The sequence below is a fragment of the Atractosteus spatula genome, chromosome 17 (genome assembly GCF_055471065.1).
Source record: "Atractosteus spatula isolate fAtrSpa1 chromosome 17, fAtrSpa1.hap1, whole genome shotgun sequence".
Lineage (NCBI taxonomy): Eukaryota > Metazoa > Chordata > Actinopteri > Semionotiformes > Lepisosteidae > Atractosteus > Atractosteus spatula.
Window position 1 is genome coordinate 18,468,684 of NC_142722.1, and position 13,810 is coordinate 18,482,493.

Genomic DNA, 13,810 nt, shown 5'->3' on the forward strand with positions numbered 1-13,810 from the left:
CAGAACCCCCACACACCGCCCAACGCCCACACCCCACAGCCCCCAGAACCCCCACACACCGCCCAACGCCCACACCCCACAGCCCCCAGAACCCCCACACACCGCCCATTGCCCACACACTCCCCAGAACCCCCACACACCGCCCAACGCCCACACCCCACAGCCCCCAGAACCCCCACACACTGCCCAACGCCCACACCCCACAGCCCCCAGAACCCCCACACACCGCCCAACGCCCACAGCACCCAGGAGCCCCCAGAACCCCCACACACCGCCCAACGTCCACACAGCCACCACACACCCCCACAGCCCCATCCGCACACACCCCCACAGCCCCACAGCCCCATCCGCACACACCCCCACAGAGACGGGTGCATGAATATGCATGAGCAAGGCTGAGGGAGGGGGGCGCACATGGCGGGACGCGATAGGTGGTTACGCGTACAGGTGTTTGTGTTAAAGACGGATCTCTGTCTTTACTGTTGCAAGAGCGAAGCTGCCTCAGGGCGCAGGGTGGCAGTGTAGGACGTGCCGAGGAAGTGGCGTAATTCTCGCTTGTTTTTTAGTTTCACTGCGTTAAAACTTCACTATGTAGGTTGTTGATTTGTAGATTCCAAGTACGCAGCAGTCCGATCCAGGCCAGGTGTTCCCTGCGGCAGGGGACTGTGGTCCAGTGTACTGACCCCCCTGGACACCTCAGGGCAGTGTGACCCCCAGCACTGACCCCGCTGGACACCATCTGTTAACACCTGAAGAAGGCTCCACGGTCGAAACGTAGGTTTATTCCATGCTGGGGAAAAAAGAAAGAAAACAATTACTTGTTCCTTTGCAGCCTACGCATGCTGACGCAGCTACCCACCTGAACTACCATTTGTTTGTTTGTCTTACCACAATAAGCCCCAAAACTGAGATAATCCAGCGCTGTTTGAGCACCAATGCTGACATGTGACACATCAATTTTACTTTTTTTTTGGTTACATCTGACTTATTATGTATTAAACTGCTGAGTGCTTCACATTTGTTCATTAAAGTGAACCCAGTTTTTAATGCCATGGCTTTAACATCACAATTTTCTGAGCAACACAGAAACCCTACAGATTCAGTATCTCTGTCATTCTGTTTCATACCTACACAAAGTTAAGCCGCTCAGTGCAAGCATCGCACTCCACCTTTGTTTTTTTTGGCGGTTGGGTGATTTAGATGCATAACGGTTTCTGCCTTTTCAAAACATTGCCAGTCATCCACTCTGTGTCTAAGAACTGTTTTTTTATTGTATGGTTACTCCGTGTCACAGCTATGGTTTTGGTCGCAATACTATGATCTTCAGTGTCAGCATTACTTTGGTTGGGATCACGGATGTTGTTGACAGTTTTCCCTGTCCATCACTGCGTGGTCCCAGTCTGGGAACAGCAAGTGGTCTTATAAACCCCAGCAGCTTTAGCAGAGACACTTATCTGAGAAAACCATGGTGATGTACTAAATTAGCTGAGGATCTGTAGAGTAGATCTGAAATATTTTTGAAGAGGCACAAATTTTTGTTTGGCTGGGAGGGGAGTGAGACTGCTCCCTGCCCATCGCTGCACAGTCCCAGTCTGGGAATAGGAGGTGCTCTATAAACCCCAGCAGTTTTGACAGAGACACCTAGCTGCCAAAAACAAGGTGATTTACTATTAGCTGAGGGTCTGTGCAATAGATTCCATCCACCTGTGGAGAGGCACAAATTTTCCCCATCCAATTCTGCACTGCAGTTTTTCTAGAGGTGATCCACCCAGACCAAAAATATTAATAAAGACTTAAAACGGAATAAAGAAGGGTGATTTGCTATTGGCTGACTGTCTTAACATTGTATGTCTCACCACTTTTGGTGGTGCAAAAAAGTTTTTGTCCCTGGTTATAGTTAAAAAAAACGATTGAATTTAAATATAATAAAGAATTTGATTTAATAACACATTTCAGATACAGCTCCTTTAAAAGCTTGCATCTTAAACCCTTTTCACTGAACAGAAAAAAAAACATTTCTATGAAAAATATAGCGATGACAATTTTTACAGTAGTATAAATGGAAGAAAGGTGCTGTAAAATTAATAAAAAATGAATCATCTTAGATTTGTCAAACGTGGAGATTAGTGGAGGCGATTTAAAATGAAAAAAAGGACCCTCTCAAATTTTAGCTGAATGTTCAAGGAATTACAGTTAACCATGAAGAAATAACAAAGCAGGTGTTTCAGCTGGTTGTCACTTGCTTAATGTTGCTATACTCCTCATATGCTACTGTGGTAGCTGAAAGTCTTCTACTTTGATTGAAATTCGGCTATTTGCATACACTTCCGGCTCATTCGTGACGCTTAGTGTAGCATTTCCGGGTTACGGACGAAGCACCAAGAGACAGAAGAGGGTGAATCGTACTTTATCTCGAACTTGATTTATCTGTCAGCTTCGTTTATACACCGGTGTTGCAGTAAAGTGTAGGTACTGCTGCCGTCCAGCCCGGTGAGTTGCCCTTTAACCCTCTTTTTGCTGTGTTTGGGGCAGTGGGGTGGGAAATAGGAGATTGTGAGTTTCCTGAAATCGGATCTGACAGCCTCTGTAAACATCAAGACATCACGCACCGGCATTTGCGGAAACTCCGGGAAACAAGCAAAAGTTGTCTGGGCTGATAGCAGTAAAACGCCGGAAAAAAAGACTCCAAGAAAAAACAGGCTGTTTTTCTCTTAAGTTTGCATTTGAGATCCGGGGGAGAAAATGTCTGGGTTTGATCGATTTTATTTTCTAAGTTATTAAAATGATTGTACAACAACAGGGCATCACTCACTTTCGGTGCCTAGGGCGGCGGATATAAAGCCTATTTGAAAACTAGTTAAATATGGAAAACTTAAATAAAGATAACTAGTCTAGTATATAACTCGTCTCCTACAACGAGATTGCATACGGGTGGCGATTGGTGTAATCTTAGCTTCAGCTTTGTGCAGGTAATTTACAACGAAAATATATTTTTTGATGAGTATTTTATATCTTCGATTTTCGAACTTTTAGGAATTTTCGTTGAAGTAACGATTATACGCGTTGCTGTCTTTGTTCGTTGATGACTTTTATTGCATTAAGAAAATTGCATTGCTGACACGTTTCCAGAGTGCTGCCACTATCCAGAGATGAAACCCTTATCAACACTGATGTGCGGAGGAAAGGCGTTCAGAGATCAGTGCGGGCAGCTTTCCTTCACTGATTTATGAAAAATATGACGCAGCAGGTTAATTTGTGAAATTCAAAGTACTTGTAAGAGAGTGACGTTCATCTTTAACCTGCTAGAATCTGGTGATTAAACGAATCCGGGATTTATTGGCAAGTAGGCCTACACCAAGGTGGAGTTTGAGTCGCTTTAGTTTTTTTTTCTAAAACTCATCTCTCTTCCTGTAATAAATATTTTTTCATAATTTTTTTATTAAACTTATAAAGAATTTACAAATACAAGTACAACCAGAGGATCAAAAAAAGGTACAATAGAAAAAAACCCAAACAGAAAAAAAAACATTCAACCGCCAGAGGTAATGAAGTAAATTGTGTGATCAAATTGTATTTTTTACATATATCATATGTTTTCCTTGCTTTATTATTTCTCAAATTTTGTATAGAATTTAAATAGTGTTTCAGCTCCACCTCAAAAGTACTAAAAAGGGGATTATTAGACCATTTTGATTTATGGATGTGAAATGACTAATAAATTGACTATAAATAAATGCTCTTTTTCCAAATTTTCTATTAAACAGTACAATAAAATATCAAAATCCTTAAATCTAAAAAACACCTTTAACTGCCTGCAAACAAAACTCTACAAGTCCGTCCAAAACAACTTCACAAACACACACCTTACAAATAAGTGCACAAAAGATTCCCTTTCAACCCGACAAAAAACACACAGATCATCCTGCTCAGGTTTAAATTTAGAGAGCACTAATTTAACTGAATAAAACTTATGAACAATTTTAAACAATATCTCTAACTTTATTTGTAATACCTATCAAATAAATATCCCAATATCTATCAGGAGTTGTCCAAACTAACTTCCAGTTTATATTTTGAAATATTGCATTCCAAAAAGATAAACCAGAAGGGATAAGATGGGGTTTACAAAGATTCCTTATATGAGTATTGTTACATTTCTTGTCCTCTCTTCCTGTAAATCTGAGGCATCTAGCGAGCAAGGCATGACTTCAGGCTGTCCCGTGACGCAGTAATGCTCTAGGTATTGCCCTACTTATAGTACACTGTACGCTCAACATTTAAGCTTCCCATGTGTTACTTAACCCATAACTTGGTGTTTTTGTTCTGGATTTTAGTTTTGATTCAATTCAGTTTATTTATCTGAGGACAAAGCTTGCCACTTGTGAAACTACAGTTCGCTGTGACATTAACAAGCCGTGACCCCTGTTTCCAGGCCAGGAGGAATGTGGGCAGAACCCAGGGGAATTCACGTGGACCAGTCGGAGCTGCTGTGCAAAGATGGCTGTGGTTACTATGGCAACCCCGCGTGGCAGGGCTGCTGCTCCAAGTGCTGGCGAGAGAGGTCTCGCAGGGCGCAGGCCTGCAGGCAGGACAGCAGGTAGGGCCCACGGCGGACCGCCCTGCCTGAGTACACGTCCCGGGGCCGTGTCCCCGAGCCCTGCCTTTAATAACTGCGTCGCACGATTCAAAAAGTCGTTTTCAGGAAGCTTTCAGTGGTGTATCACCGTCCTTCTTGCATGTTTCTGTGTTCTTGTGAAAACATTCTAAAGCTCGTGATAAAAAAAAATGCTGCTTTTCCTCAGCTGCGATGCTGTTGACCACCTGCAGCTGCTCCCAAATTCTTGGCACAATATGTGCACACGATGTGGACTAACTGGATTGTGCAGATGGTATTTGGTGGGATCTGTTCATTCTTCAGGGCTTGGTGATTGTTTTAAATGTACAAATGTTGGTTAAATACTGAGCTTAAGTGTTTCCTATGGAATTGCATCTCACATTCACTTAAAAAAAAAAGAAAAATAGGTCAATCGCAGTGAACTTGTAGATTTGTTACAGAGCTGCGTACTAAGTTGAGTATTACTGGTATGGTACAGTCTCGGCACCATCCCCAGCTGCACACTCAAGTGCAACAAAAAAACCTGTGGAACAAGGTTGGAGACCAGCTGATCCCGTTCTTAGTACAGTGTGAAGAAATAGAGAATAGTTGAATTATTCAGTCCAGTGAACTATTATGTGGGTCATCGTTAAGATATATTAATTACGGTCTCTCACATATATAGCTGGACGGTCTTGGATATTTGATATTATCCCTGCTCCCCTCTAGGTTTTTAGTAAAGAAATGTACGCGTTTGTACGCTGAAATCCTCCAGATGAGAGCATGCAGCTACCTTTGCAATTTTTTATCAGTTTCATGGAGCCATGAAACCAGTACAGCAGCTCTGGGTTTAAATGTGATCATGTACTTTGCCACACTGGCTTACATTTTCATTTCTAAATGATATGGAAACACCTAAGGCACAGGAGAGAACACAGGGATATTTTTTTTTGCGATAAGCTACATTTATGTGTAAGCAGTTCTTACTTGTCCTCTCCTAATTTTCCACCTGTGTTGACCCTACTTATCCCCAGAACAAGATTTTTGTGTTGACCTTTTCAAGTGTTTTTCAAGCACGTCTGTTAGCTTGTATATATCTTGAATGTACGTTTGGACGGCAGGGTGGTGCAGTGGTCAGCATTGTTGCCTCGCAGAGCTGGGGCCCTGGGTTCGATTCAAGGAGAGCTTCTTTGTGGAGTTTGCCCTGCCTGCGTTCTTGTGGGTTTCCTCCAGCTGCTCCGGTTTCCTCCCACAGTCCAAAGTCCTGCTGCTAGGACAAGCTGCTAGGCTTCTGGGAAAACGGGCCCTGGTGTGAGTGCGTGTTTGTGTCTGTGTGGTGGACTGGCGACCTGACTTGCATTTGTTGCTTGACAGGATAGGCTCCGGCTCCCCCTCAACCCTGTATTGGAGAAAGATGACATAATTCTGTATCCCTCCAGTGCCGTGTTCTTATAAGGAGTGTATTTATCTCTTGTGCATTAGAGAGATTGGGGTTCACGTGTGCACTAATTGATTGTGTGTACATGTGAGCTTCAGTGCGCAGCCTGTGTACATTTGAAGAAAGCATGTGCTTTTGGTACAAGGTGACAAGTGAAAAGAGACCATTGGGCTCATCATTTGTTTGGTTGCTAGTACAGCATTGAACATCATCTCATTCAGCCCTTTTTTAAAAGATGCCAGGGAATCTGTTTCATGTATATGGCTAGGTTCTCTGTTCCAAATACCTTCCACCCTTTCTTCTTGTTCTCCGATACTTATTTTGCTGGTTTGGTTTGCCCTGAATTAGTTTCCTGCCTAGATCTTGCCAGTACTTTACAGCAATGAATGTGCATCTATTCCCCTCGTCGTCTTCTCTTTTAAAAAGATTCCCGTTTGTTTAGGATGCGCTCGTTGCTTTCTGACTTCCCGTGGCCGGTGTGCCCTGGGGTGTGTAGATCTTCGCTCTGCGATGGCTAAGCGTGTGTGGGGTTGCTGTTTTGTGTCCGCAGCCCTAGCCCCGGTGTGGAAGGGGGCTCAGCCATCACCTTCTCCAAGTTCGAGGAGAAGAAGAGCACAGAAAAGGGGCGACGAGTCAACACCATGAAGAGGCTTTTCTGGGGCCCTTCTTCCTCTCCGAAGAAACCCAACGGTGAGATGGTCCTCTACATAGCTCAAAACACAAAGGCGTCATTTTCTCAAAATGAGCCACAGGCTTTTAAATTCACCCATCACCTGACTAGTAAACTAAGGCCAGTGGTTGTTTCACAGATTTCCTGTGAAATCTAGTTTGGCTCTGAAGTGAGTGTCAGTTGTGCTGTTCTGTTTTTATCAATGGGCGGCTCTCTGAGCCTGGGCTTTACCAGTCAAGCTCCTTCATCCCCTTGCAGGGTTTTTGGTTTTACTAATATCTGTCTCCTCTCTGTCCCCAGAGCCCACAGAGAGCCAGTCTGCTGCCCTAAAGGCGTTTCAGAGCCTCCAGCCTGGAGACTTTACTAATTTCCTCAAGCTGCTGCGCAAGCCGTTCTCCCAGAGCCTGCAGTCGCGCTGCACGGCCTTTGTCAACACCATGGAGGCCTACCATGTAATAGCCCCTCTCACCGACTACCTGTCTCTGTCCAAGTCTCTGCCAGTCTCCCATCTGTATTTCTGCTCCCAGACTGCCTGTCACTCACAGCCTGTCTCCTGCCAAATCTCACCCTCCCCACTCTCTCCTTCCTCCTCTAGCCCACTGTGCCCCAGGTCTGCTAACGCTTTGTCCAGTGCCCTCTCACACTGCTTCTCTGAGAAGGTGAGGCAGCAGACCTCTTTCTAGTGTCGCTGAGATGAAGAGCTTAGAACCTGGAAGAACTGGGCATTGGCTGATCCCCCGTCTGTCTCTTTGTAGGATCTGCCGGTACAGAAACAGTCGGATCTGGTGCAGGATTTTTATCAGAGTATCGCCGGACACTTCAGCAGTGAGTAAAAAGCAGTTGGAGGTGTATAATACAATTTTGTATGAACTTGTGTATCTTATGGTTGGCCCCCATTATTTAACTAAAGAACAACTGAATGGTCTCATGTGCTGTGTGTCTGACGGGACTGAATGGCCTTATGTATAAACTGTCTTGTTTGGTTGATTGTCAGTAGCGTAGTGACGCAAGGGCCAGATTTTGCAGCAAATTGGGCTGGATGTGTTGGATCCAGACCTTTGCTGAAACAGTTTGTTACACAGTTTTCGGTACAGTTGAGATCTGGGATTTGTTCTGGTCAAGAAAGGGATAGAAGTCTTTTTCGTGCTGTTCTAGTCTGCCGTGTTGCCTGTACCCATAGAGAGAGACTGACCGATTGAACCCAAAGGTTCTGTGGAGCACAGAACCGATACGTGTGAGAGGAATGCCTGTTGCACGCCTGAAAGAGCGCTTGGCTGTGGCTTGGTTGTGCACATGCAGTGAGCTGGAGGAAGGGTGTGGGATTCCCTCGGGCTCGAGCTGGTGCCCCCCCTCTGTCCTGCAGGCCTCTCCGAGGAGCAGACGGTGCAGATGATGGAGCACATTGAAAAGCTGATCATGACGCGTCTGCACAAGTGGGTGTTCTGCCACGACAGCTCTGACGATGAGCAGAAAGACCTGGCCCTGCAGAGGAGGATCCGGTGAGACTCGGACCACAGACCTGGAAGCCCGCTGAGTACAGCTCAGTAACAGTCATCCTTTTATAGGCTGTTGTTCATAACAGATGCTGAAAATCCCAGAATACATCACCAAGTGGACAGCTAATCCTCTGGAGGAAATTTACACAAATAGGCTATAATTATTCCTTAAAGTCAAAATCTCATTCAGGCTTACAGGGTGTAGGAAGGCAAGATATCATTCCTTAGGCCATGTGGGTTAAAACAAAATTTGTATCTCAGATTGCATACCTGCTAAACCACTGAAGGTTAGGCCCAGAGTCCAGAAAATCACCACATGAGTTTTTCTAATGAGGTGGACTATAATTGGACAGAGGTCTTTCCTTCTGTATTGGGTTTAGGAATGTCTGAAGCAGCCTTTTACTATTACATCTACACTGCCTAACTAGTTACTAAGCTGATCTTTGCCACTGCTATTTCCACAGATCTCTCAGCTGGGTGACCCCTCAGATGCTTCATGTTCCCATTAAAGAGGAGAGGTTAGAGGTCAACAGTGACCCCCTCCTGCCTGCCATCACAGGTGAGTTTTTTTTTAGAAAGTATCTTTTAATTTCTCACTGATTAATAACAGAATATGGCTCTGTTGTTGTGCTCTGAAATGTATGTAGATGCTATGCCTTATGCTGTTCTGTCCTCACCATCTCCGTTCGATATCTTAGGCTTTTTTAATTATTTCGTTCAGCTGGTACGTTCCATTGTGCTCTTTTGAATTTATTTTTGAAGAACAACAGGGTAAAGTGCACACAAAACCAGACAGCTTTGTATAATAGTCCTTGATAGACGACCATTTGAAGGCCTGCACGTTCATGGAACCCAGTGACCCCAGTGGCTCTCTACCAGTGTCAGACAGGATCAGGGCATCATGTCTGGCCAGGCCACTGAGCATGACTTTTCATTGAGCACATAAGCGATCTGTGCTCAAGAGTCCTGATTAAACTCACTTCCTGGAACGCCTTCAAATGTACCTATGCCTTGAATGTGTAATAGTCCTGAACACCAGGATCACCTATCTTGTCAACACTTGTCACTGTCCTACACAGGGCTGTAGCTAGTTCGATACTCTTTGGCAACACTGATTGTACCCATTGGTCATGCTAATAAAGCACCTTGAATTGAATTACTCTTATATTCTACCAATGGTCAGCATTGCTGCGTCACAATGCTGGGGCCCTGGGTTCAATTACAGGCCTGGGGTGCTGTCTGTGTGGAGTTTGCATGCTCTGCCCATGCTCTCTTGGGTTTCCTCTGGGTGCTCCAGTTTCCTTCCACAGTCCAAAGACATTGGCAGGTTAACGGGCTTCTGGGAATGCTGGCCCAGTTGTGAGTATGTGCGTGTCCGGTCCAGGCTGTATCTTGCCCTGTGCCTGTTCCTTGCTGGAATAGACTCCAGCTCCTCCTGTGACTCTGAATTGGAAGCAGCGATTAGAACATTAGTGGATGAAGAGAGATTCTGAAACTTCCCGAACCCCAGTGGCCGTACGATGAAGGCGTTTCGCCCCCTGCTCTCGGCAGCGATAATCGAGATGGACGCCCGGCGAGCGCCGCAGGACAAGCTGGCCTGCGTCTCCAAGTGCAGCCAGAGTGTCTTCCGGGTGCTGGCCTCCTCCAGCTCGGAGCCGGCGAGCGCCGACGACTTCCTGTCCGGCATGATCCTGGTGGTGCTGAAGGCCAACCCGCCCCGGCTGCACTCCAACACGCAGTACATCACCCGCTTCGGCCTGCCGCACAGCCTCATGGCCGGGGCGTCCGGCTACTACTTCACCAACCTGGTGAGTCCAGCTGCGGGACCGCGGGCCTCTGGGGCCCAGAGCTTCCCCAGAGCGTCCCCAGACTGGCGCACTCCCGCGACGACCTTCAGGAATCTTTTTTGAACGGGGCGTGGCGTGGCTCTGAGGGTCTGTATGGGTGGGGCTTCACTGGTGACGATGACGATGATGAACAGCTGAGTTTCTTTTACACCGAGCAGGGCTGATGCAAATAAGCCCCGGTTACTTAATCAAGTATTCACACAGACCGCCTTAGTTATGCCTTTTAGTTGAATTGATTGAACTAGGGGGGACTTTTACACACAGGGACACTGGAAGTTGGATGACTGTTCCTGAAATTAATGAAACAAGTACAAAATGTTGGTGTTATTTGTTCACTCAGACTGTCTGTATACATCATTAGGACCCACATGAAGCACTGTCAATATTCCATAGGAAGAAAATGCAGGAAGGGGTGAATGCTTTTCACGAGACTGTATATGCAACAAGAAACTAAAAATTAATGAACCACATGTGTACTGTAAGCAAGTCCTGTAAAAATTAACCATTTGACGTTCCTTTTATCATCTTGTGTATCATATGTCTGTGTTGCGTCCTGTCTGTTCACCCAGAAACTGTTTAAAACTGAAGCCAGGTCTCTGCTCTCCCGGCAGTGCTGCGCTGTGGCCTTCATCGAGAAGCTGGACGGCCCGGCCCTGAACCTGAGCGCTGAGGAGTTCGAGGGGTACATGCAGGGCAAGCGCGCGGCCCCGCGGGACGCGGAGACGGATTGCGAGGGGCTTCGGAGGGCCAGGAAGAACCGGCAGCTCCTGGCGGAGGTGGCGAGCCGGCAGGAGCAGCTGGCGGAGGGGGCGCAGGCCCTGCAGGCAGACCTGGCGCGGTGGGTGCAGGCAGTGCAGACGCAGGTGGAGGAAATCCAGGCCAAGGTCCCCCTGAACTTCACATGCACAGAGCCCCCGAGTCAGAGCTAGCTTCAGGGGCGTGGCCTGCCTGGGCGTCTGGATGTTCGCTTCTGAAACTTCAACCCCAGGTATTACTTTTGGTAAAATGGGTTTACAAATTACTGGGCTGAAGTTCAAGGCTTTGGTGTTTGAGACCTTATTGTAACAGTTCTGTGGAAAACAGGAAACCAAGTAACACGGTTTGATTTCTGGCTTCTGTCTCGAAGTGTTAGGTTTTGGCGACCAGCCCTTCAGCTGGGACTTTTGCAAACACCAGTGTTTTATCTTCAGTCCATTGCCAAGAACACAGCTGTACCAGGGTGCAGGGTAACTCAATAGGTTTTCCTCGTGAAGGGCCGGCGCAGGGGGATGCTTCTCTGTGGTGGATCGGGCAGGCACTCTGAAGCAGGCCTGAGGGGTCCTGCTACACTAGGGTAGCACTGTTCAGTAAACTCAGAGAGGTCTCATTGACAAATTTGTTTTCTCAGAGGCTGCATTTGCTGCACGTTGAACATGTTTTAATTAGGAAAGTGTCAGCTGTGAGGTACCAGTAGTTCATTCTACAGTTGTACCTGCCTGCTTGCTTTCTCTGTGACACACCAATAAAGATGAGTATTTTGTTTCCTACTTAGTTATGAATATTTAAGCGCTGGAAGTCTTAAGCAATACTTAAGAGTGGTTACTACTCAGGTACCTACATCTTTGCACCTTTTTTCATTTTTCTCTGAATTATCGTCAGTTGAATCCTACATGATCTTAGCCGCATATTTATTGTTTTTGTTTGTCGACTGTGAAGCACAGGAGTCTTTTGGCTGCTTAACCTAAACCGGCCTTTAAATAATCAGAATTGCTTCATTCCCAGGGCAGAGGGGAAGTAAAACATGCTCTGGGGAAAAAAGGGTTTGCTTTGTAAACCCAGGTAATTGTACTGGTGCGACGATTTCTAGATCTTTTGGAGTTATAGAGACAAGGGGAGTGGGTGTAGAAAAAAACCCTCTTTCAACAGCAGTCTGATACGTGTAGTGAAGTGCCATATTTATACAACGCAGAGCTTTAACCTGAGTTTGAAGTGCAGTATTCAAGAACTGTTATTTGATTGTAACCAAAAATAACCAATGCTTCCCTCTTGTGGTGGAATGCAAGTATTACAGCACTCAAGTAAAACTAAGAGACAGGTCTGTAATTTAAGGAACAGGTCATCAATTCTTCTAGTCTCATTTCAGCAGCCTCTTTCTTGTACTTTTTAAAATGAATCAGGGTGCTCAATAGAAGAACATGTCTAAATTATTTTGTTTGTAGTGGAGTAGAGAAAGTTTGACATTTCTGATTTTTTTTGTCTTTCCTCAAGCGCCTTTGCGTATAAATAATGAAGTCGGGACCTTCCACCTCGGTGCCTTTTCTTATGAAGCTGGTATTGGTATTAGACTGTGATGTCCTGTTAAAGTCTGTCTCTGAGTGTAAGCTCTGTGTTATTGGTGTTCCTTAACTTTATCCCACGTATGTACTCAAGTTATGTAACTTAACAGGCCCGACCGTGGGTGGGAAAATGATTATTTTATAACAATTTGGTAAGCGATCAGAGGACAATCGCCTACCCCACCTATGGGTCCCAGACTCCAGGGCCTCAAGAGCCTCTGGAATAAATGTAATGTTCTCGTGAAAACAGCCACTATCTCAACCCAAATTCATGACGATAGAGTGCTTGGCAGCACTGCCTGAAAACATAACTTCAGGCAGCTGGGACTCTAGCAACTATGAAATCTAGAAAGGAAAGCAGTGCATCACAACCCTTGTAACCATAGTGGTACAAGAACAAATAACTATTAACCAACTACTTGTATTTTGGAACAAGTTACAGTGTAAGCATACTAGTGCTTTCTGAATTAATCTCCAGCTGCCGCAGGCTGCTGTGTGCAGTTTCAGCAGGGCTAAAAAATGAGGAGGTATACGGAAGATACTCGTGCAACTTTCTGGGGGAGTGGGGGGTGGGTGAAGTGGGTTCACAATGATTGTGTTCAGTAAACAAAGCCACTAGCACAAGTCCTTGTGTTGTGTACAAGCAGTCTGCGTAGTGCTTGTGATGTTTACTGGTGACATGAAGTTTTGAATAAAGCACATGAAGAACCGATATGAATGTGTATTAACAATAAATTCTTATTCTCTCGTGCCGTGTCTTTTGGAATTGTCACCCTATACTTTAAAATGCTTGCATCAAATAATAGAAATACCTGTGCCTCTGAACTTTTTTTCATGCACATTTGAACTGTTTCACCATATTTATTTTATGTTGTTAAATGTTTTTTTGTTGTCATCCCTTTAATAATCATTCTAAATTGAGTTATGTTCTCAACTTCAGTACATTCCATGTCTGGAACATGTTTGCACATGGATAGAAGCTCCTTTCTGTTCCTTCTACAGTAGTTTTCCATGTGCATTTCATATCCAGAAACAGAATTACTGAAAATGTAAAGACTACCTTGTGCAGGACACATGCCCTCTGCTTTTGTTTTCAGAGCTGTAATTAAGATTTGTAAGATGCATAATCACTTGTAAAACAGAAACAGGTTCCTGCCAACCCTGAAGCTGTCTAAAATACCTCTGGTGCTCTGGCAGTCACCTTTCCTTTCTCACAAAAACTAAAGCCTATTTTTATCCAATAAAATGTCTTCTCAGAATGTACAGAGTTGTCTTTTTAAGGAAAATCATAAAACAATGAACATATTTAATTTTTAAAAGTGAAGACAGGTGAGCTGTTATACTGAAACACTAAGAAATCACACATGAAACTGATTCTCCCTCCTTAGAGTTTTTAGGTTTAGGGTTTTAACTTTTACAGCTCAGCGTTTCCAATAATCTGTCCATCACA

General features: G+C 45.1%; 1 protein-coding gene across 2 annotated transcripts; it reads left to right on the forward strand.

The window, feature by feature from the left end:
- The first annotated feature begins 2,348 nt into the window (after nt 1-2,348).
- On the forward strand, nt 2,349-13,623 carry LOC148819290 (rab5 GDP/GTP exchange factor-like). Of its 2 annotated transcripts, none has more exons than XM_088936027.1 (9): nt 2,349-2,490; nt 4,433-4,597; nt 6,583-6,722; nt 7,003-7,154; nt 7,458-7,527; nt 8,066-8,201; nt 8,663-8,757; nt 9,750-10,006; nt 10,657-13,623. In XM_088936027.1, exons 2-9 carry the CDS (start codon nt 4,443-4,445, stop codon nt 10,972-10,974), a joined length of 1,323 nt encoding a protein of 440 aa, XP_088792153.1. In that variant the 5' UTR covers nt 2,349-2,490; nt 4,433-4,442; the 3' UTR covers nt 10,975-13,623. The 2 variants fall into 2 exon arrangements, with proteins under 2 accessions (XP_088792153.1, XP_088792154.1); XM_088936028.1 differs by lacking the exon at nt 2,349-2,490 and adding an exon at nt 2,512-2,969.
- Nucleotides 13,624-13,810: the final 187 nt, after the last annotated feature.